The sequence below is a fragment of the Chelonia mydas genome, chromosome 5 (genome assembly GCF_015237465.2).
Source record: "Chelonia mydas isolate rCheMyd1 chromosome 5, rCheMyd1.pri.v2, whole genome shotgun sequence".
Taxonomy (NCBI): Eukaryota; Metazoa; Chordata; order Testudines; family Cheloniidae; genus Chelonia; species Chelonia mydas.
In genome coordinates this window covers 60,775,449-60,799,378 of record NC_051245.2, presented here as the reverse complement: position 1 = coordinate 60,799,378, position 23,930 = coordinate 60,775,449, and the positions used below count along the sequence as shown (strand labels likewise).

Here is a 23,930-nt window from a genome sequence, read left to right as displayed (position 1 = left end):
GTGATAAGTTCTACAGGTTAATTTTAAGTGACATCAAAAAGCATTTACTTTGACATTTTTTAATGTGTTGCCTTTTAAAATTTATCATTGTTAGTGTGTTATGGGAAGAGGCAGGGAGATCAACTGCATCATCTAGTTAAGTAAACAAGATTTTTTTTTTTAAAATAGCAAAAGCTCAGCAAAACATCTTTCCTACACTATGCAGCTCTCTTGCTTTTCTACTAAAAATAAATAATCTTTACACTAGCTGGTTTTCTTTTTAAAATGGATTAGACTTAATTTTAAGACTGGATTTATTCATGTCCCCTATTTATCATTAATTAAGAGGTGCAGGCAGCAAAAGATTATTGGTCAGCTTGTGCCACACTGCAATATTAATTTACTCCTCAAGTAGCCCCACTGAAATCAATGAGACTGCTCAGGGAGTCAGGTACTATTTTATGTGAGTAAGGCTATAACAACCTGGCTACCTATGGAGAAAAATATCAAACCTTTATTACTTACCTACTTCTAAGGAGACCAGAAGGAAGGTGCTTAGTACAACCCTTGTGATTGTCTACTGACTTAGTAAGAAGTAGACCAAGTGGTCTTTTGGAAAAATTCCCATCAACAACATTCATGGTTAAGAGTATCAATCCCTCTGCAGTAGCGACTCATTATCAATACCACCACCACCACAAAAAACATATTTGAGAGAAAACCATGAAAGGACCTAAATTAATACAACCTAACAGGATATCTATCTACAAGCCGGGTAACACAACTGAACCGAAGGACTGTCTGCACTATAATGAACCAACCCATGCAAGAGATTCTTGAAGCAGTGTTGATATTAATCATGGAAAACTTCTGCTTTACTCTCCCCCGCTGCACCTGATCTTTGTGTAAATTGCTATCAACATGAAGAATTAATATTAAAAACAGAGGGAAAGCTGTATTTCCTAAGGAACTTTTTTTTACATAAAGCAAAAACCCTGCTCATTTTCAGACAGATTTTCTGTTAGCGACTGACTCCTGAAGAACTCCTTTGCTATACACTTCAGGGCCCAGGTGCTGAGTGAGAAAAACCACACATCCAAGTCATTGCTCCCCTCCCCCCATCATCATTTTTAATTAATGAATCAAGTGCAAATGAGTTGTCAAGGTTCCTTCCCCACTCTGAACTCTAGGGTACAGATGTGGGGACCTGCATGAAAACCCCCTAAGCTTATTTTTACCAGCTTAGGTTAAAACTTCCCCAAGGTACAAACTATTTTACCTTTTGCCCTGGGACTTTATTGCTGCCACCACCGAGCGTCTAACAAATATATAACAGGGAAAAAGCCCGCTTGGAAACATCTTTCCCCCAAAATCCTCCCCAAACCCTACACCCCCTTTCCTGGGGAAGGCTTGATAAAAATCCTCACCAATTTGCATAGGTGAACACAGACCCAAACCCTTGGATCTTAAGAACAAGGAAAAAGCAATCAGGTTCTTAAAAGAAGAATTTTAATTGAAGAAAAAGTAAAAGAATCACCTCTGTAAAATCAGGATGGTAAATACCTTACAGGGTAATCAGATTCAAAACACAGAGAATCCCTCTAGGCAAAACCTTAAGTTACAAAAAGACACAAAACCAAGAATATACATTCCATTCAGCACAACTATTTTACCAGCCATTTAAACAAAACAGAATCTAATGCATTTCTAGCTAGATTACTTACTAAGTCCTAAGACTCCATTCCTTTTCTGTTCCTGGCAAAACACACACAGACAGAGAGCCCTTTGTCCGCCCCCCCCAGGTTTGAAAGTATCTTGTCTCCTCATTGGTCATTTTGGTCAGGTGCCAGCAAGGTTGTCTTAGTTTCTTAACCCTTTACAGGTGAAAGGGTTTTTCCTCTGGCCAGGAAGGATTTAAAGGTGTTTACCCTTCTCTTTATATTTATGACATGAGTACATACAAAACAACCTAGAAATACAGGGATGAGAAGAGTTATTCATAAGCCTACCTTTTCTCAGCATGTTCATCCTTGTAGGAGACTTTGTAAAACCCATAATAGGTATCTGATAAATTAGATGAATAGTCTATACTGAGGGTGTAGTTCTGTCCAACAAGTAGAGCGTCAGGGGCCACAACTGCAATCTGATCACGTATTGGATATTCCAGGACTACAACTGGTTTTGCCTGATTCCAACCTGCTGAACTCAGTGTTGCCTTGGTGATATTAAGTCCTGAGCTATGAAGTATGATATTCCAAGTGACCTGAATTACATTAACAGTTATCTGAACAGAACCTGCAAACTTTGTAGTTGTTAGGTTTGGCTGTAAGACAAGATCATAGTGTAGTGGTATAACGTTACTGGGAAGCCTGGTTTTTGCCCATGGAAATCTCTTTCCATTAGTTGCTAGAGGATATATCAGTTCCATTGTATGGTTCTTTTTATGGCAGCCTTCTTTGGTAAAGGTACATTTGGGAAGAAGGTAGATCACCATTATTACTGAAACTGCAATCACAAGAACAACTGCACAAACCACCATGGTCCTTAAAGAGGGCACTGAGCATGATCCATCTGAGCTCTGTCTATAGCCAGCTGCATTATTACGGAGACCTGTGCTTCTGTTCATGAAAGACATGCCCAGCAATTTCGCTGATGATTCATAATCCTCTTCATCCTCATCCATTTCATTTTCTCCAAGGCCACGCACCAGTAGTCGTGAACTTCTTGGCTCATACTCCACTTCATCAGGCTCCAATGGATGCAAGCAAGGCTCCTTTGCCAAGTCAACCACATCAGGTTCTTCCTCAAACATGCTGTTTTCAATCATATTCCTGGGCAACTGAATTCGATCTGGGTGGGGAGAAGAGGAGGAGAGAAAAAAAAGAGCATATGTTATAACTAAAAAGGTGTTGCTATTACAACTCAAAAGATAACTTACTGCGTGGGTGTAGTGGAGCATGGAAAGCACTTATGCAGCATCTCTTATTGAGAGAGCTCCAATTCTGGAGAATATTTGTAAATATTTTGGCATATAATGATGATTTTTGGTTTGAACAACAACATTCCTAGAAACATTCATGGAACCCTTTGGCCTTATCTAGTCTGGGAAACTGCATAACTAAAATTTTAACATAATGTTACCAACATAATTTTGCCTTTCTTGTGGGGAGGGACACGTGTAAGAACATGAATGATCCTCTAGTTAACCACAGCCAACTAGTATATTTTTATAACACACTAACTGCCCTGTCCACATTCAGTGTTAAGTTGTGTCACAAAGGATTTAGCAAAGTGCCGATTGCTAAACCAGTGGAAGACAAATATCAAGCCACTATTTTGTTTTAGAAGAGGATCTGGTTAAATTTTATTATCCTTTTATATAAAAGGATAATATACTACATTTGTAACTGCGCTCTTCATTTAAGATTTAGTCCCTATGTGCTAGGTAAAAGCCTGTGCATAAAAAGAAGTTAAAGTAAAACATCTCCATAAATCTGGACCCTATTAATGAATTGTTATATGTATTCAAAGTTCAAATTCAAGAGTCACTTTTTACCAGAGTGACAGATAACAGACATGAAACATATGTAAAGAGCTGCTCTGTGTGGCTCAAAAGCTTGTCTCTCTCACTAACAGAATTTTGTCCAATAAAAGATGTCATCTACCTTGCCTCTCTAACATCCTGGGATCGACATGGCTACAACACTAACTTCTGTATAAGTAATTTATACTTTGGTCAACCAGCTACAAAGGAGACGGGGAATAAGGAATCCTTTCCCCATCCAAGGTGCATGGACAGAGCTGATGCAAGGCCTAGGGACCAGAAAGCAGGTGGCTTTGGAGAGAACAAAGGATTTGTTATTACCATAGGCCTGATGCAAAGCCCACTGTTGTCAGTGGAAAGACACTAACTTTAAATGGACTTTGGAAGTGCTGGAGGAGACAGACTGAGAAAAGCCAGTGGAATGGGGAAAGGGGGGGAGAAAGAGACAGCAGTGGACTGGTACAACTCAATCTCCTTTGTGCTGGAAACCCCCAATACCAGCTTTGTATTTTGTTCTGACTTCTGTAATTTACGTTTAACTCCTCTTACTGCTGCTTTCAGAAGTTTGTCTCCAAGAAACACATTTAGACACTGTTTTGATCCATTTTGTCACTTGATTCAAATTTTATTTAAATTCAAATACTGTAATGTTTAAACTCAGGAAATGTGTGGACTCCCATCTGGGGAGATGACACAGTCAGGTAAACGAAAGAAAAAGAAAAGAAAACGTGTGCAATATAATAGCCCTCCAGTTACCATAGGCCCCAATTCTATAAAGATCCTAAGCATAAGCTTACATTTAAGCACATTTAAGCATTACGCTGACTGAATAGGAAGAGACTCAAGCGTATGGCTGAAGCTGAACTAGGGCTTTAGCTGATCATTTAACGAGGACACAGCCTGGAGGGAAGGAAGTTTTAGCCATATAGGTATAATAGAAAGCAGACATGTTTAGCTGGTTGAAAGTTTTCTATCTTCCCCCTCTCCCCTCAAGAAAACAATTTATTTTTAAATGAAAACAGAGGGGAAGAAAGTGTTAGTTAAAATTTCACAAGGAAAAAATAAAGTTTCCTTGAGCAGTTCTACAAAAGTGAGAGTTTCCGTGGCATAGAATATGACCTTTCAGATAGAGCTAGGTGAACAATGGATTTTTATTTTATGTATTTTATTTTTAATACTGTCTAACATTGCAAGAGAACACTGGAATAGAACTCAGTGGTTTCTGGTTACCAACCCTCTCTTGGTCAGTCCACTCGATCACACCCTCTCCCCTCTAGGTTATATTTCTAAATCTCAATTCAACAGCCTCTAAAATAAAGCTCCCCACTCCTCAAAGACAGATTAATAAACCCAATCTGAAGTTTCTTGGATAAAACAGCTTTAAAACATCAAGGGCCAACACCCACAACCCACCGAACCAGTGTTTTCCAAACAGTCCCCCTCACTAGTCTACCCTCCCTCTAAGCGTTGTCAGACTAGACCAGGAGGTTGGGGACAGTTGAGAGGAGTAATGGGAGCAGAAAGGCTACTGGATCGGTCCTGCTCTCCCAGTGTCTCAAATGTGAACATGCTGTCATGTCCGCAGACAAAGTAATAAGCAACTTCTTCAAAGCCATCCATTGTTCCTCTTGCTTTAAGGCAGCCCCAAACACAGTGCTCATGTACATGACTCAGCCATGAAAGCACACATCCACGCCCCACCAACAACTGCCCTGAGCAACATGTAATAATGTTAGAGGTGGGGGTGGAGAAGGGGTGAGGAATGGAAGAGTACTCAGAAGAGAAAGAATCAATAAGAAGAAAACTAGTGGACAGGAGGATAAATATAGAGAGAAAAATGGAAAGAAAAAAGAATAGATGGCAGAAGCCAAGTTAGTACATGGCAGGAAGTCCATCCACAACTCTTCTGCAAAGGGGATTTCAAAAGGTTGGGAACCACTACACTATTTTCAAAAAGCAGTTCTCCCTCTTTGCTCCCAAGCCAACTACCTCATATAAAATTGTCAAATTCACCTCAAAATGATATACACAAAAATTAGGGCCACAGAGCATACCTGAGACTACAAAGAACTTTTCCCTAAGAAATGAAGATAGAAGGCCAAACTAATCACGCTTGAACTAGAGAGAGAAATGCCAGCCTCTCTTATAAAAAAGAAAAAAACAAAAACCCCCACACCCTACACACCCACTTAGAATTATTTGCAAAAATTGGAGGCAATCCAGCTAGTAGGAGAAAAATGGCTTGTTTTTATTGTTAAAAACCACACAGCCATTTTTCAAACTCAGTGTTAAGTTAACGAGTCAACTTCAGATAAAGAGCACAACCCACACTATTTCCACTGGAACGCACATAGATAAGTAACAGAGCACTTGTGGGTCATCGAAGTTACCAATCCTGAAATACATACCGATGCAGGCAGTGGAATCAGACAGCTTTACAGGAACAACTCTGAGGCGAACCAGCTTTAAATACAGATTTATATCTAGATAAGCTGCAGATTGTTTTTCTCCATACTAGCAAGAATAAAAGGGGCAAAGAATATATAATATTCTAAGCAAGCTGTATGTAGGGACTCTTTCCAGGCCTGAACAACAAGACTGTAATCTTTGTATTTTCACACTTCACTGTCCTCTTTCACACCAAACACCAGTAGCAGGAAGAAGCATAGCTAAATCTTGACAAAAAAGATTACTTTAAATTCACATAAGGTTAGATTCCAGTCAAGACTAACAAACGCAAAAAAGTAGAATGCAACAAGTGGGAGAAGTTTCATCTGCCAAGATAAAAGTACTATAGAGCCCTCAGCTATCACAGCAGTTCCCAAAGTTACAAGTGCTTTAAACCCCAAGACTTAATTCTACATTACTGTGCCAAGAAACCGAGACTGAGGCACAGAACCCAGCACAAGGACACATGGACAATAGTCTCTGAATAAATGGCCCCTGCGTTGCTCTAGGACTACGTTGCACACACTACCAGTGCTAAGCAGCCCTGAGAATCACCATAGCTAACATAGGGTGTATTCTGATGGTGCAGAAACGGCATACTGACTCCTCTGCAACCCCCCTCCAGTGCACAGGGTGTCCTTCTGACCCAGGGATCCCTAGTTACTTGCCAGCCCCTCTGGGGCCACTGGCAGACCAAACAGCATATGGAAAAGTCAGCCTTTAGGCTCCTCTAGCTTAGTGCTGTGATGTGGGGGACCGGCAATTCCCCCCCTCCCAATTTGCCGATGGCTCCCGGAACAGCACCCGTCCGTGGACCACCACTTTGAGTAGCACTGCTCTAGCTTACACCAGAGGTCACTCACAGTGCAGAGATGGCCCAGGACTGGGAGAGCACAAAGATAAGAGAAGGAGAGTTGGTTTTCTGAATTACCACTGTTGTGAATATTTAAAATTGCAGAATAAGTCTGCCTTACTAGACAATTTGTAAACCGCTGACCCACAAACAAGTCAATTTAGGCAACCCATGACAACACAGCTGTCTGAAACCTTGTTACGACATAGCTCCAATTTACAATATTCATGGGACCATAACTGTGTTTTGTAAACAGGATAAAGCTTTGGATGTGAACATCAAATATTGCTGAGTACAGGACAGGCCCACAATATGACAAACCGAGTATATATAAGGTTTTTAAAAATCATTATGGGTATTTTGCTCCCTTTTACACTGACATATTCTGTAGCATCAAAGAGATTTAGATTGCTAAAAGTATGATAGCAGCATAAGCCTATTTTAGCAGTAACAACTGTATTGTTTTAATAAGTCAACCCCTGAATATCAGTGGGAAAAAGAATTAATTAGGAAATAAAAAGTTCTTTCTTCCTTTGTACATTGACCTTGAAGTAATAACTATCCCCAACACTCTACATGTATACTAAGGCTCTGCCTCCCAGAACACAAAATAATTAATCTGTTCTAGGAAGAGCTGCTTTAATATATTTACTTTTATTACACAAGATGTAGCAGAGCAATTCTCTAAGATGTGGTGGACTTCTTAATGTGTGGTTTAAATGAAGGACCAAGGACACATGGCTAAGACAATCAGGGCTAAGGCACTGCAGAGGACCCTTCCACATCCAGGTCTTACCTCTGTAGAGCAGTGTTTCCCAAACTTGGGAAGCCGCTTGTTCAGGGAAAGCCCCTGGCGGGCCCGGCTGGTTTGTTTACCTGCCACATCTGCAGGTCCAGCCGATTGCAACTCCCACTGGCCGCAATTCGCTGTGACTGGCCAATGCGGGCTGCAGGAAGTGGCGCAGGCCGAGGGACGTACTGGCCGCTGCTTCCCGCCGCCCCCATTGGCTGGGCATAGCAAACCGTGGCCAGTGGGAGCTGCGATCGGATGGAGCTGCGGACACAGCAGGTAAACAAACTGGCCGGGCCCGCCAGGGGCTTTCCCTGAACAAGCGGCATCCCAAGTTTGGGAAACACTGCTGTCAAGTATATGACCTCAGGTTCATCCATGCTTTCCAAGTCAGCCTTGTAATTTAATAAGTATTTCCATCAACTGCTCTTTTCACAAACTGAAGAAATATGTAAGTTCACTATAAGACATAGCTGGTCCTTTGATCACACTAAGGAAGTTAGACACAGTAATACTGTTTTTATGGGGAGGAGGAGTGGCACTCTACATCAAAAATGACATTACCTGTTTCTGAATCACTGATAACTCAGAAATAAGTTATCCTGAAAGCTTATGGATCAATGTCCTAACAGATAAAGCACAAGATGGGGTACCAGCTGGTTTCTGCTGTAGACCACCAAATCACACTAGAGAACAGAATGACCTCCTCCTCACACGCCTATCTATAATGTGTAGGAAAAAAACCTGATCACAGGGGACCTCCATTTGAATGGCATATCCTTAACAGTGAGGATAATTAACCAGTGGAACATCTAACCAGTGTAGTGATGGATTCATCATCGCTGGCAATTTTTAAAATCAAGGTTGGATATTTTTTTAAAAAGGTACGCTCTAGTTCAAACAGGAATTAAATTTAAAGAAGTTCTATGGCCTGTATTATACAGGTCAAACTAGATGACCTCAGTGGTCCCTTCTGGCTTTCTAGTCTATGATCAAATGGCTTGACCCAGTACCCTGCTGGGTGTCAGACTACTCTGAGCCAACAGTGTTCTTTTTGCCTGGCCTCCCTGTAGGACTTAAGAGGCAGAGGGTGTACAATTAATGAGGATTTAAAAAAAAAAAAAAATATGCATGGCACCTGTTCACTAGCCAGTATAACATATTGGAACAGCATGCACCATAGCAGATTTTCAAAGATAGGAACTATGCTGGTGTAAATTGTTGTCTCAGACTAGAATCACATTTTCTGTTTTCAGAGTAGCAGCCATGTTAGTCTGTATTTGCAAAAAGAAAAGGACGACTTGTGGCACCTTAGAGACTAACCAATTTATTCGAGCATAAGTTTTCGTGAGCTACAGCTCACTTCATCAGATGCATTCAGTGGAAAACACAGTGAGGAGACAGCCAATGAAGTGAGCTGTAGCTCACGAAAGCTTATGCTCAAATAAATTGGTTAGTCTCTAAGGTGCCACAAGTACTCCTTTTCATTTTCTGTTTTAACAACTGAAATTACAGGGTATATATGCCAAGCTTTGCATAGAAATATGAAAAAGGGAGAAAATTTGAGGAACTGATACTTTAAATGCTGTTCAGCTAAGCACTTTGAGTTGCAAGGTTTCAATTCTCAAATTCGAAGTATGGTACAAAACACAAAGACACAGATCCTAATATGCAAAAGATTGTTTCTGCAAGGGGTAGGCTTGTGTTTAACATGACAGCAAGATAATGGCTTGGGGGTGGGGGGGAGATGTTTTGTTGTTCAGGAGTCTTTTGCACTTTAACTTTTCAAAATATAGTAAGCAATGCAAACATACAATAGAGCAAGTTTGCTGTAACTTTATACTATTTTAATAAATAAATAAGACACCTTGGCTGCCGCTAGAGGTAAAGTTGTCTGCTGGTATTCACACTATAGGGGAAACCGTATGCTCCTCTTTAGCAGGAATGGAAAGCTTCAAACAAAAATTAATGCCCTCCAGAGGCAAAGAGCAAATAAACACAGATTAATAGATTCTAAGGCCAGAGGGGACGGTTTTGATTGTCTACTTTGACCTCCTTTATAACACAGGGCACAGAACTTCCCCAAAATAATTCCCAGTCCATGTGTTAGAAAAACATTGTCAGTGATGGAGAATCCACCACAACCCTTATTAAATTTTCCAGTGGTTAATTACTTTCACCGTTAAAAATGTATGCCTTATTTCCAGTCTGAATTTGTCTGGCTTTAACTTCCAGCCATAAGATTCTGTTATACCTTTCTCTGCTAGATCAAATATTTGCAGTCTGTAAGTATCTATATGGTGAACAATCAAATCACCCTTAACCTTCTCTTTGAGAAGCTAAATGGATTGAGTTCTTTGAGTCTATCACGATAAGGCACATTGACAAATTGGAAAAGGTTCAGAGAAGAGCCATGAGAATGATTGAAGCATTAGTAAAAATCTTTCTTGAAATGTAGACACTAGACTTGGCTACAGTATTCTAGCAGCAGTCACACCACCACCAAATACAGGGGTAATATTCTCCCTATTTCCACTCAAGATTCCCCTGTTCATATATCCAAGGATTGCATCAGCCTTTTTGGCCACAGTGTCACACCAGGTGCTCACGTTCAGCTGATTATCCACCAGAACCTCTAAGTCTTTTTCAGACTCACTGCTTCCCAGGATATTTCCCTGTAAATATGGTCTACGGTCTTTGTACTACACGTATGACTTAGTGTTTGACCATATTAAAAAAAAAAAAAAAAAGTATTGTTTGCTTGCACCCTGTTTACCAAGCAATCCACATGGGTGTATACCAGAAATCTGTCCTCTTCATTACTTACCAGTCCGGGTCATCTGCAAACTTCCAGGTCATTGATTTAAAAAAAAGTTAATCTCTCCAAAACTCCACTAGAAACACACCACATCAGTGATGATTCTCAGTTTGCAATTACATTGAAACGTGTCAATTTGCCAGTTTTTAACCCATTTAGTGTAGGCCATGTTAATTTTATATTGCTGTAGTTTAATACATGGTCTATATCTGATCCATGTTTACATGCATATAGTGGGTTGGTATTCCAGAATATTAGCCAAAGAAGGGTGGTCTAAATACACCCTATCTACAAGTCGGAGGGCAAAATCCATCTCCCACAAATATAAATCACCCCATGCTATACAAAGACACTCTAGGAAGTGGGTGGATTTCATGCTAATAGAAGAGACTTACTGCTGACTAAATATACATTTTCCAATCTACTGAAAATATTTCATATGCTCGGCTGGTAAATTAGAGATAGCAAAACAGGTAACAAGAGCAGTTGCTTATTCATGTTAATGTTATTAATGACGATGAAGGCCAGTTTCTTTAAAAGGGGCCACCCAGCACATAAAAATTGATCAAAATGTAAAGAGGTCATTAATCCAGCCCTGAGGCAGGACCAAGTATACTTTGACCACAGGTGTTCATCTAATCTTTGCTTAAAACCTCCAAGGACAGGGCTTCCACAGCCTCCTTCGATAACCAATTCCATGACTACTTAACTATCCTTATAATTAGAAAGGATATCCTAACATCTAACCTAGATCTCCCTTGATGCAGATAAAGGCCATTACTTCTAGTTCTACCCTTAGTAGACAGAACAATTGATCACAGTCCTCTAGAACAGCCCTTAACATACCTGAAAACTTATCAGGCCCCCCCTTTCACACAGTCTTCTTTTCTCAAGACTAAACATGCACAGAGGGTTTGTTTGTTTTTTAACCTTTCTTCCTAGGTCAGGTTTTCTAAACCTTTGATGGTTACTCTCCTCTGGATGCTCCAATTTGTCCACATCTCTCCTAGAATGTGCAGCCCAAAACTGGACACAAGACTCACCTGAGACCCCACCCCTGCCAAGCAGAGAAGATCAGTTTACCCCCAGTGTATTACATTGCACATCCCAGAAGGACATTAGCCTTTTTTCACAACTGCACCACACTGTTGGCTCATATTCAATTTGTGATCCACTATAACCCCAAGATCCCTTTCAGCAGTTCTAATATCCAACCAGTTATTCCCTATTTTGTATCCATGCATTTAATTTTTCCATCCCAAATGTAGCACTTTGCACTTGTCTTTATTGACTTAACTTGGTTGATTTCAGACCAAATTTGTCAAGGTCCTTTTGAAAGCTAATTCAGTCCTCCAAACTGCTAGCAACCCTCCCAGCTTGCAATCATGCACAAATGTTATAAGCATATTCTTCACTCCACCAGCCAGACTACCACCATGCCCAGGACAGGCCCCTAAACTACTCCACAAGATCCATCCTTCCAGTCTGACACCCAACCATTGATAAGTACTCCGAGTACTGTTTTTCAACGAAGTTATGCACCCACTCTAGAGCACATTTCCCACATATACCCGTAATTCATTCTAAAGAAACTAGGCAGTAAGAAACGGATGTGAATTCTAAAGGTAACATTTTACACAGTTATTAGTGAAAAAGAATAGACAGGATTAAAAATCCAGAGTTTAATGCAAAGTTGAATGCCATAATTCCCTTCCCCTGCCCTACTGTATTTTAGAGACATAAGGTGGGTGAGGTAATGTCTTTTATTGGACCAACTTCTGTTGATAAGAGACAAGTTTTTGATCATACACAGAGCTCTTCTTCAGGTCTGGAAAATATACTCAGAGTGCTACAGCTCAATCTACTCCACCTTGTATTTAGCTCTCATACTGAGTGCAGTGACCTGTGTAAATTCAGAAGCTTGTCTCAGTCACCAATAGAAGATATTGCCTCACCCATCTTGCATCTCTAATATCCTTGGATCACCATGGCTACAACAAGGCTGCATACTACTATATTTTGACAGAGCAAATAGCACACGTGACTTCAGCTGATCGAGTAACTAGGAAACTTGGATGTCAGAATTAGTGATGGTCTAATTGTGAGGCTTGAAAAGACATACAGAGGTGTCATTAATTAAAGAAATAAAACCCAGAGAAACCAGACGTTCTGAGGAATTCAAGATGAGCAAAGCAACACACACTTCTAATATTAAGAGGGTGAAAGGAAGCCATTGCCCAAAATTATGAAATAGGAGCTGGAATGGGGAGGGCTGAACTAAGGACAGCAGACTGATTGGGTGTCAGTGAGAGGGATTTCAATGGGAGCTGCAAGTGCTCAACAACTCTGAAAGAGTCAGGCTTCTTCTAAACATGGCTGTACATACCCAACTTTGATACCCAGGACTGAAAACGTTGGCCTTTTGCTAACAAACAGTACGTATGTTAAACAAGGTGTGTGGACTTTGTCCCTGCTAAATGGATGCAGATTCAATTTTGTAAGATCAATATTGTATTTGTCTTATTAATGAAGGAAAAGCAGCTTGAAGATAAATTCTCTCAGCATTGGCTTTAGATAGTATTTAGATGGATAAATATGCAACTATCTTTCACAATGTGAGGTGTGCAACTCTTGCAAGATTTCAGAACAGGAAATTTGAATCTCTGATGAACCTACTGGCTCATGATTGGGTTCCCTCCTCCAGGACCTCCACTATGGCTGAGCTGGAGGAGGAAGATCTAGCCAAGAGAGGGCACTATGGTGCCCAGTTCAGCCTCTGGCCAGTAAAGTGCGCCATAAATTCCCTAGACAAAAAGGAATTAATATCACAGGTTTAGGGGAGACTAGGCTCTTGGGAGACCGCCAGAAGCTATGCGTGAGCAGCAGTGGTAGCCAACGATTGAGAGATGGCTGCAGAGGGAAGGTTAGATAGCCTCCAGAATGGAATTGAAAGCTAAGAGCAGGACAGGGAAAGAGGACCAGTAATAGCTGCAGAAGGAGGATACAGCACAGTGTCTTGCAAGCATGAGGCATGGGGACAACTGATTGTGCACAGCAGGATAATGGTTCACAGGAAGCCTTAAGACTGGTATAGGGGTATAAAGTAACAAACTGCCTCTATGTGCTGGGTTAGGAACTGTTGGAAAAATCAGTTCTTTTAATTGAAAGTATTTGTGCTTTTTGCACATTTCTGTTTATGACCGCGCTAGTGAAGTAATCCTTACTTTAGGCGAACCCACCGAAGACCTGGGGCATCTTCAGCTCCCAAAACACACGGCTTGTGACCAGACATCTCAAGAGATGGATATGCTGAAAGCACACCACCCTGTAGTGGCGTCAGTTACAATACTTATTGTGTACCTTATTTCCCTTCCCTTACTCTGCAAGCAGTCCCAAAGCCAAAGAAAAATTACAACAGAATGGAAACTAGATACAGCATGTTGCTAACACACAGCCATGAATTACTTCAAGACAGACCCACCCACAGAGTGTGCACATGTTGGTGGTCTTTGTGAAGTCGCTGGCCCATGGCTGTGTCAGTCACTTTTAGGTCACATCATACAGATGGCCTAGCGAACAGCCTGAGCTTCACAGAGATATTAAAGTGTCACAGTTAGAAGCATTGTTTTATAGTCAAAACAATTTTAAATTTTCTACTTTTAGCGCAATCCCTGCGTCACCCCAAAAAAGCCACCAAAAACTGATGATAGAAATTAGAAGCAAAAGACTGATATCCTAATAATTTTGCTATTCTTAACGTGCTCACTAACACAACTGTTTACCGTCATCCACAAAAAATCCCTAAAATATCAGAAGTATTGTGTGATTTTTTGGGGAAGAGAGGGGGTTGTTTGTATAAAACAGAAACCACAAAAACAGAAAACAGAATTCATTACAATCAAGACAAATGTATGCAATTCCTTAAAACAATTACAACATTCGGGTGTTAAAAGGTGATGAGATTCAAGTAATAGTACTTACTGTAATGGGATAGCCTGTGTTATAAAAAATAGGTTTGCTTTAAAATGCCTGCAGCAAAACTGCTTCTCTTGAAAAAGAAAGGAGGGTATTATGCACAACTAAACTATCAATCTGCATTAAGACTCCTTGTAAAAGTAAAGTGAAACCTCTTAGAAGCTCTCTATGCAGTGCTTCCCAGAGACAGAGAAGAGGATACTGTATAAAGAACTTTGAGGGCAGACACAGAATGCAGGAACTAAACAAATAGTACACTGTGTCCGAACATAGCTTTTTTCTTGCCATCAGTATCGAGCAATAGACCAGTTGCTGTGAAGTTAGTGGTTATTGCTAATACGTAATATTTACAGAAACTCTGTGGGTTTGTTGACATAAGTCAACAATATATTTAATCATAAGAATATGAATCAAGGAGTTTCTCCTTCATAAAGGACATTTTATTCTTAAAATTTGATAGGGAAGAAAGATTAGCATTCATGGCAGGAACAAAAACATATTTCACTCATACAAAGTCTCCAGGGTATGCCTCTGTAGGTTTGAGCCAGTGGGAATTTTAGAAAGACTAGGAGGATTAGATTTCAGGAGAAAAATCTCCCACCAAAAAAATACATTCCTTAACTTGATGATGAATGTCTAATAAGCTGCACTGCTTAAAAGGAAATTTTTACTGGAAATACAGAAGCATTGTACCTATTAAAAATTACTTGTTAATGAATTGATCCTGCTTCCATTGAAGCAAATAGCAAAACTAATGTCAACTTAATAGGAAGAAGGATCAGGTTCCAAAATCCTAACACACAGAAATTTGCTTTACAATGACAGTGAAAGTTTTCAGCACACATTATGGACCGAAATCCTGATGTTTTTACTCAGTCCCTTTCAAGCAAAAGTCTCATTTCACTTCAGAAAGGACTGAGCCAAGGTGGCAGTTTCCTCTTTCTGCATGAAGATGTAATTTTAAATTAAGTTTTAACCAAATAGTTAATTAAGATAAAAATATAGGAATCACTAACATTTTACAACAAAATAAAGCAATTCAATTAAAAAAAAAAAAAAAAAAAGCAAAGCTGTCCTTATTTTAGATGATTGTGAAGGGGGTAAAGGGAGAGGGGAACAGCGAGGGAGCACTGGTGGATTGGCTGCCTGAAATACCTGAACTTAGAGCTAGAAACACACACACACACACACACACGCGCGAAGTTTCAGACAAGACTTTTTCCAGATACACAGACCCCCACCAACTGAGGGAGGCAGATTCAGGTCAAACAAAAATATTTTGGCAATTTGCCAAATTGTTTTCATCAGGAGAAAGAAAAAACAAAACCCAAAAATATTTTATTTAAAGTAGCAATATGAAATGTTTCGATTTGAAATTACTTTCTCTTCTACAAAATTAAGAAAGCTTTGAAATAAAGCATTACATTTAGTTTTCAAAACACATTTTGTCCAACCCAAATAATTTTTAATTTTTCAGTTTGTCAAAAGTTGAAAAAAAAATTCACATTGACCAGATATGAATCCGCAGGCCCCAGAATAGCCAGTAAACAAACACTTATTTACACAGCTCTAGGTGAAACCTGCCTGTTGTAGTAACTGAGACTTCATCCACCTCCGCCCCACACCACAATATATAATTAAAGCAGTCAGTCATTTTCACTACAGTAAAGCTACACACCTGTCAGGTACAGGCATAGATTAAACTTCAGGCATATGCATGATAACACCTAAGTACATACTTCAACCTTCATACAAAAAATTAGATATACAGAAGGCAGTGCTTAATTTGTACCGGGGCTCAGCCCCGGTACTTCTAGGCTTGGCAGTTCATAGCCCCAGCACCACTTTAATTAGAAATTAAGCACTGACAGAAGGACTGTAGATAGCGCAGTGATGGATTCTACATAAACCCAAATCATATTTCTGCTCCACTGAAGTACAACTGCTTCCTGAACAATACTGTTGGCTGGACTTTTACTAATGGCCATAATAAAAATATTGTTTACATTTTTTCTTGTGTTTTCTTCAGTTACACAACTGGTTTAAACTACTTTTTCTTTGCTCAATCAGCAAGATGTAGAGTTTAGGTCTTCCCTGTATGACAAAAATTTTCTTGTAACACTTAAAAATAAGGAAGCTCAGTACTGCTGAGTGTAATTTGATGTTCGACATCTTTGTAGCACTTCCTCTGGAAATGGAAGAGACCAAACAGTTAACCCGTGTCCTAAAAATTTAGCATTTCAAAATGAATCCCAAAAATAAAAAATTGATTTCTCTTTTCCAGATTTGTAAAGTTTATTTTTCTAAACAATATTTTAACATTCCCCATAAAGAATTTAAATATAAGAACACATTCTATACTAAATGTACAAATCAGATAAGAGTCAGAGATGTGTTTCGAAAATCCAGAAGAGAAGGAAGTGACTCAAATGCTGTTACTCCCAACCCCTTAATCAAGTGAGTTATATTGAAAGCAAAAAAAAAAAAAAAAAAAAGACTGCCCACAAATTGTACAAAAAAAGTTAACACTAAACAGCAGTAAAAAGGATGTTTATTTAAAATGCTGCTAAAAAGCCTCCTCTTGAAGAGCCAGGTCTATTCAATACAAGAGACCTTTGTATTGAAAATGTAGTTGTACCATTAAACAATGGCTTAAAACTGCAAGTGCCTATCAGTACGCACAAACCTTCTCCTTTCCACATTATTCTTTAGATTAGGATTTTAGATGGACAAATTGGGTAGAGTGTTTGGTTGTTTGCACAGGTAACCATATTCAGTTGCCATTCCTGCTGGTTGGGTCACGAGTCTTAATCTCAATTTTGTAAGTAATTAAGGCCCCGATCCCTCAAACACATATATACATAAAATTACTTATGTATGCAAGTACTGTAGTTTCACTGAATTCTCAGTTGCTAAGGGCATCTATCTATTACAGGATTGGGCTCTTTAGAAACATGCAGAGATAGGTAAGGAATAGGCCAAGTCTTGGCTACTGAGCCAACTGATCTACTGTAACTTGGCAGTAGTTCCATCTAAAAAGTCTTATATGGAAAGCATTTGCACACTGCCAATTGTCTAGCTGCACCAACAATTGTTTTTGCCAAACTAACTAAAAGACACTGCTTAGCCAAACAAAAAGTGCAATAAAAAAGAGCTAACCTCAGGTCATCAGGCAAAAAGCAGTTGGACTACTAATTATTACCATGATATAAATTGCACCTTCCCTATTGAGAATGGTTAGTGTCACAAACAGTGAAGGAAAAGTCTAGCTGTGATTCGTGAATGTGGTGCACACCAGTGGACCTGTATTTACAGACTAGCTTTTAAAACGGCTACTCTGACAACATCCAACTGAATATATCCACTGGATTTCTAGAATATTAGACAACCATAGGATGGCACATATATGTAATGTTTGCAGGGATTGGAATGAGACCATATAGGCATTTAAAAGGTGAAGTAGTAATTATGAAATTCAACATTTTTACACACACAAGACCATCTCTAAAGGAACTTAATATTAGGAAGACTTCCCTCTGCCCAACTACAAAATTACACCTGCTTCTCCTAGGATGGCCGGGGGGGGGGGGGCTGTTTTTACTCTAATTCTCTCTATTTTACTCTCTCTCGAAGTGCACTGCAAACAGATAAAAAAAATTACTGAGGACAGACCTGCAACTCATTCACTTTCACACTGTTAGTCCTTAGAATCATTTGCGGTCTTATTTCTCTATAAGAGGCAAAGCTGTCTCTGTATCATGCTCAATCCATGGAACAAGTACTTTGTCCCAGGAAAGTAGCTCACCTCCACCCCCACCCCCACCCCTTTTGTGCTTAGGATTGCATCTGCCCTGCATGTGCTTTTCTTAAGAGGGAGATCCGCAAAGCTCTGCTTAAAGCCTGACCCATTTAGACAGTCCGCTCTTTAGCTAGTGCAAGAGAGTGAACCCATTTTCATCAGCTTTAGATCTGGCTAATCTTTCTTGGAAATGAATTTCTAAAAATGCTATACAAGGATATAAGGAGTGTGAAAATCTGCACACTATTGAAAACAACTTTCCTAATTACAAATTAGACACAGTAATTAGATTTTTCTTCTCAAAAAGTTACATAGAGAAGACTGTTGAACCAGTTTGCCCCAGATATAAAATGACATCTGAAGCCAGCCCTTACATCCCACCCCAAGCCAGAATGGCTCAATACAGAACATTTTAATCCAGAGCTGCAGACAGCAAGCAGCTCTGCATCTGCAACAGCAAGTATGTAATAAATTAAGAATATTGATATGCAGTAGTTTTATGAACACCATATTGGACATGCTCAGTGAGATGAAGTTTCTATAAATGGGGTTATTAGACTTTCCTGTATGAGTGTACTGATCTGGCTTAATAGGTATCTCTTGGGGAAAAAACAAGAAAGGAAGCAACACTGACTATAACAAAACAAAAAAAACGATTGGGGGCAGTTAGAGGACAATAGCCTACTTTAGGTTCCAACCTGAAGTGACACCACTGTTTTGCCAGTGTTGGGAACTAACTGACCAAAAGGCTATAAATAGTTAAAGAGGGCCTTGTTCTCTTACAAAGGAAGGGATCAAAGGACTGGGCAAGATTTAAAGAAACACTCACCCAGCTCAGGGGGAGAGATCATTGGTTTGTGAGTTAAAGGAAGAGACTGGAGACCTTAACTGTCCCAGGGTGTCTATAGAAAGCTTAGACCTATCAGCACTGCCACATGGAAGGTGGACAGCCATCTGGCAAACTAGTGTTGTCAATAGATTTATTGTTTAAGATATTTTTCTCTATCATGTGATTCTACATAAAATAATACTTTAAGAAGACTGTTTGGTTACTAGATACCACTGTCATAGCTCCCAGAGAGAGAGCTGGGGGACACCGAACATATATCAGGGCTGCTGGAGAAATCACAGCTGATCACCAGGGCCTGGTCTGAGAATGGGAGAATCGTGTGATTCCACCCGGAGAGAGTAGCTATGGTTTGAGGCCTGAGGGGGGGTGTGCTATGGAGAGACCGGAGGGCGGGGACGCAGATGTGCAGTTAGCCTGGTAACGGAGACCATTGCACAGATCAAGTTCTACAAAAAAAACCCACAACACGCTCCAATGACAGGAGAGATTCATGGTGGGACAGAACTGGAGCCCCACATATTAAAACTGATAAAATAACCCAAAATATTACATATCCAGAAAGTCAAATATTCTTTTCTACAACAATTCTCTGATTATGTGAGATTCAAGCTGCTGGTGACATTAAAAGTTTACCCAACATTTGCAGTTTCAATTTGCTAAAATTTGCTTAGTTTAAATCAAAATTGAAACACCACATAGCATTTTTGCACTGAAACCAAAAGGCAGGTGATTCTGAATATACTAACTCCACTTTTTCCAAGCAGCAATACTCCTCCCAACATTTGTTAAGAATGGAAACGTGTCCTGTCAACAGTAGAAAAGCAGTGGGGTACGGCAGCTAGTACACTGGACTGGGGCTCTGGTTTTATTCCTGCTCTACCCTGCTGGGTGACCTTGGACTAGTCACTTAATCTTTCTACGCTTTCATTTAATCTTGAATATGTAAACTGTAAGCTCTTTGGGATAGAGACTGTATCTTACTATACATTTGTACAGGGCTTAGCACAGTGGGTCCCCCAATACTGGTTGAAGCCTCAGTCCTAAATATAAAGGGAAGGGTAATCACCTTTCTGTATACAGAACCATAAAATCCCTCCTGGCCAGAGGCAAAACCCTTTTACCTGTAAAGGGTTAAAAAGCTAGGATAACCTCACTGGCACCTGACCAAAATGACCAATGAGGAGACAAGATACTTTCAAAGCTGGGGGGAGTGGGGGTGGGGGTGGGAGGAAACAAGGGTCTGTCTGCGTGATACTTTTGCTGGGAACAGATCAGGAATGCTCTTCAGAACTCCTGTAAAAAGTCAGTAAGCAATCTAGCTAGAAATGCATTAGATTTTCTTTTGTTTAATGGCTGGTAAAATAGTTGTGCTGAATGGAATGTATATTCCTGGTTTTGTGTCTTTTTGTAACTTAAGGTTTTGCCTAGAGGGATTCTTTATGTTTTGAATCTGATTACCCTGTAAGGTATTTACCATCCTGATTTTACAGAGGTGATTCTTTTACTTTTTCTTCAATTAAAATTCTTCTTTTAAGAACCTGATTGCTTTTTCCTTGTTCTTAAGATCCAAGGGTTTGGGTCTGTGTTCACATATGCAAATTGGTGAGGATTTTTATCAAGCCTTCCCCAGGAAAGGGGGTGTAGGGCTTGGGAGGATATTTTTGTGGGGAAGACGTCGCCAACTGGGCTCTTTCCCTGTTCTCTGTTGAATATGCTTGGTGGTGGCAGCATAGGGTTCAAGGACAAGGCAAAGTTTGTACCCTGAGGAAGTTTTTAACCTAAGCTGGTAAGAATAAGCTTAGGGGGTCTTTCATGCAGATCCCCACATCTGTACCCTAGAATTCAGAGTGGGGAAGGAATGTTGACAGCCTTTAAGAAGCACCACTATAATATGAATTAATAATTGTAAGAAAACAAGTGCAATTTCTTCAGCAGTGCCCCCACCCATCCAAAGCCTCCCACAAAGCATAATGCTTAGTACTAGGAACACTTCTAGTCAAGTTAATGGGGCTACATGATAAGGAGCATTACATATGGTAGCCTTTGCAGGATTATTGGACCCTATGTTTGTTAGAAAAACACAGCTTTTGAGTAGCTGCAGCTACTCAAAATTCAGGTTTCAGAGTAGCAGCCGTGTTAGTCTGTATCCGCAAAATAAACAGGAGTACTTGTGGCACCTTAGAGACTAACAAATTTATTAGAGCATAAGCTTTCGTGGGCTACAGCCCACTTCATCAGATGCATAGAATAGAACATATAGTAAGAAGATATGCCCACAAAAGCTTATGCTCTAATAAATTTGTTAGTCTATACGGTGCCACAAGTACTCCTGTTCTTTCTACTCAAAATTGTTTATTGAGGTCAATTAAAATCTTTGTTGTTACCTTGTTCTGTGAGCAATCAACATTCCAATGCTTAAGGCATGCCCTGAGAATGCTGTATCCCCAAGTTCACTTGTGCGAATCTGAATAGGTCAACAGCTACTAAACAGGAAAAAAAAAAAAGTAACTTTAATGGGTTGTGGGCTTTGGGGGCAGGGGTAAGTTAGAGACAATACGAGGTGCTTAGACATCAATGTTACTTGGCTCTTGCGGTTCTTAAAAAAAATAAAATAAAAAGAAGGAACTAGAATCACACAGGATTTCCCCCAAGGTCTCTGTTAACAATGGACCCAAGACACAGCCAGCAAAGAATAAAAGCAACCCCTGCCCCCCACCATCACAGTGTTCCAGAGAACAGTACTGGTGTGACATACACAACTCATTTTCTTAAGGCATGTCTACACCAGCAGAATTACAGAACTACTCAGAGAGTGCTGAAGGGAAACTGCTGTTGTGTGTTCACACTCTCAGCTGCCTGCGCAATAGCATGTTCACACTTGCAGTGGTATTTGGAGCAGTGCACTCTGGGCAGCTATCCAACAGAGCATCTCTTCCTCTTCTGCTGCTAAGAGCTGTGAGAAGGCGGTGGTTGGGGGGGGGGGGGAGGGAAGGGGGGAAGTCCATAGGGCATCCTGGGTCCTGTCCCAATGCCCCATGATGCATTGCTTCGCATCTTAGCAATCCCTGTGCTTCCGTCCGCATTTGGCGCCATCTTTCAACTGTTTGTGTACTGCATGTCCTGCCTCTTGGGCTGCAGGAATGGATCCCGAATGGTTGACGAGTATGCTGCTCGCTCTGACCAACATGTCACGAGTGGCAGTGGAGTTATTCCTTAAACTACAAAAAGGCAAGAAGAGTGTGACATTACTACGCATGGCGAGATCAGCTACGACACAGGATTGCTTGTGGCATTCATGGAGGTGCTGACCACAGTGGAATGCCACTTTTGGGCTCAGGAAACAAGGACTGAGTGGTGGGATCACGTCATCATGCACGTCTGGGATGATGAGCAATGGCTGCAGAACTTTCGGCCGAGGAAAGCCACATTCATGGAACTGTGTGATGAGCTCACCCCAGCCTCGCAGCGCAAGGACTTGAGAATGAGAGCTGCCGTGCCACTGGAGAAGCGCGTTGTGATTGCACTGTGGAAACTGGCTACTCCAGACTGCTACCGATTGGTCGCTAACCAGTTCGGAGCAGAAAAGTCGACCGCTGGAGACCTGTTGACGGAAATGTGCAGAGCCATTAATCGCATCCTGCTTTGAAAGACCATGACTCTGCGCAACGTGTGTGACACTGTGGATGGCTTTTCACAAATGGGCTTCCCTAACTGCAGAGGGGCGATAGATGACACACATATTCCAAGTCTGGCACCAGATCACCTAGCCACTGAGTACATTAATCCCAAGTGGTATTTCTCAATGGTTCTCCAGGCGCTTGTGCATCACCGTGGGTGTTTCACAGACATTAACGCAGGCGGGTCCCAAAAGGTGCATGACGCATGCATCTTTCAGAACACAGGCCTGTTCAGGAAGCTGCAAGCAGGGACTTTCTTCCTGGACCAGAAGATCACCAAAGGGGAAGTCGAAATGCCCATTGTGACCCTGGGAGACCCCACCTACCCCTGTATGGCTTCATAAGCCACGGCATAAGGGGGCAACTTGACAGCAGCAAGGAGTGGTTCAACAGGCTGAGCATGTGCAGAATGACTTTGAGTGTGCTTTTGGCTGTTTAAAAGCCCGCTGGTGCTGCTTCTATGGGAAACTAGACCTGGCTGATGACAATATTCCTATGCTTATAGCTGCATGCTGTACCTTCCATAATATTTGTGAAGGGAAGGGTGAAAGCTTCACTCAGGCTGGACCACAGAGGCTCAGCGCCTGGAGGCCGAGTCTGAACAACCAGAGACCAGGACTATTAGAGGAGTGCAGCACCAGGCCATAAGGATCAGAGATGCTTTGAGGCAGCAATTTGAACCTGAAAGCCACTAATAGTTGATGCTATGCTCAGGAGTACAGTGCTTGTAATGCTAGGAGATGATTGGTGCAGACGATGCAATATGCGGGTTTAATATAATTGTATGTTGCTCTGCAGAGCTCTTTTTGCTTTCAATTAATAGAATAAAGTGTGTTGGTTTGAAAGCAATTCTTTTATTAAAAAAAAAAAAAAAAAGAAGAGGAAAGAAAGAGTCAAACAAACAAACACACACCACATCAGCAGTGAGGGGGATGGGGAAAGGGAAGGTCCCAGGAGGAGGAGGGGTCCTGGGACAGCTAAAGATTTGTGTATGTCCAGGGATCATATCCAACCTTCTCCTTTGGAGTACAGTGCTGTGGGTACTGTGTTTCAGCAGGGCCAAACTGCAGAGGGATGGGTGTTGAGTGCAGTGGTAGTGGGAGTCTGCTGTGCTGGACTGTGAGGGGGGAGGACTGGAATGCCGCGGGTATAGACTGGAGCCAGGAGGTTGATAAGAGTGTTTTGGCAGTGTCTGGG

General features: G+C 40.9%; 1 protein-coding gene across 2 annotated transcripts in view; it reads right to left on the bottom strand.

Annotated features, from left to right (window-relative positions):
- Nucleotides 1-23,930, bottom strand: part of LOC102930761 (leucyl and cystinyl aminopeptidase) — a 102,220-nt gene that overhangs the window by 44,470 nt on the left and 33,820 nt on the right. For both annotated transcript variants that reach the window (XM_043546743.1, XM_037903294.2), the window contains exon 2: nucleotides 1,989-2,829. In XM_043546743.1, the coding sequence (XP_043402678.1) occupies nucleotides 1,989-2,806 (818 nt within the window). In that variant the 5' untranslated portion in view covers nucleotides 2,807-2,829. The remainder of the gene's footprint in view (nucleotides 1-1,988; nucleotides 2,830-23,930) is intronic.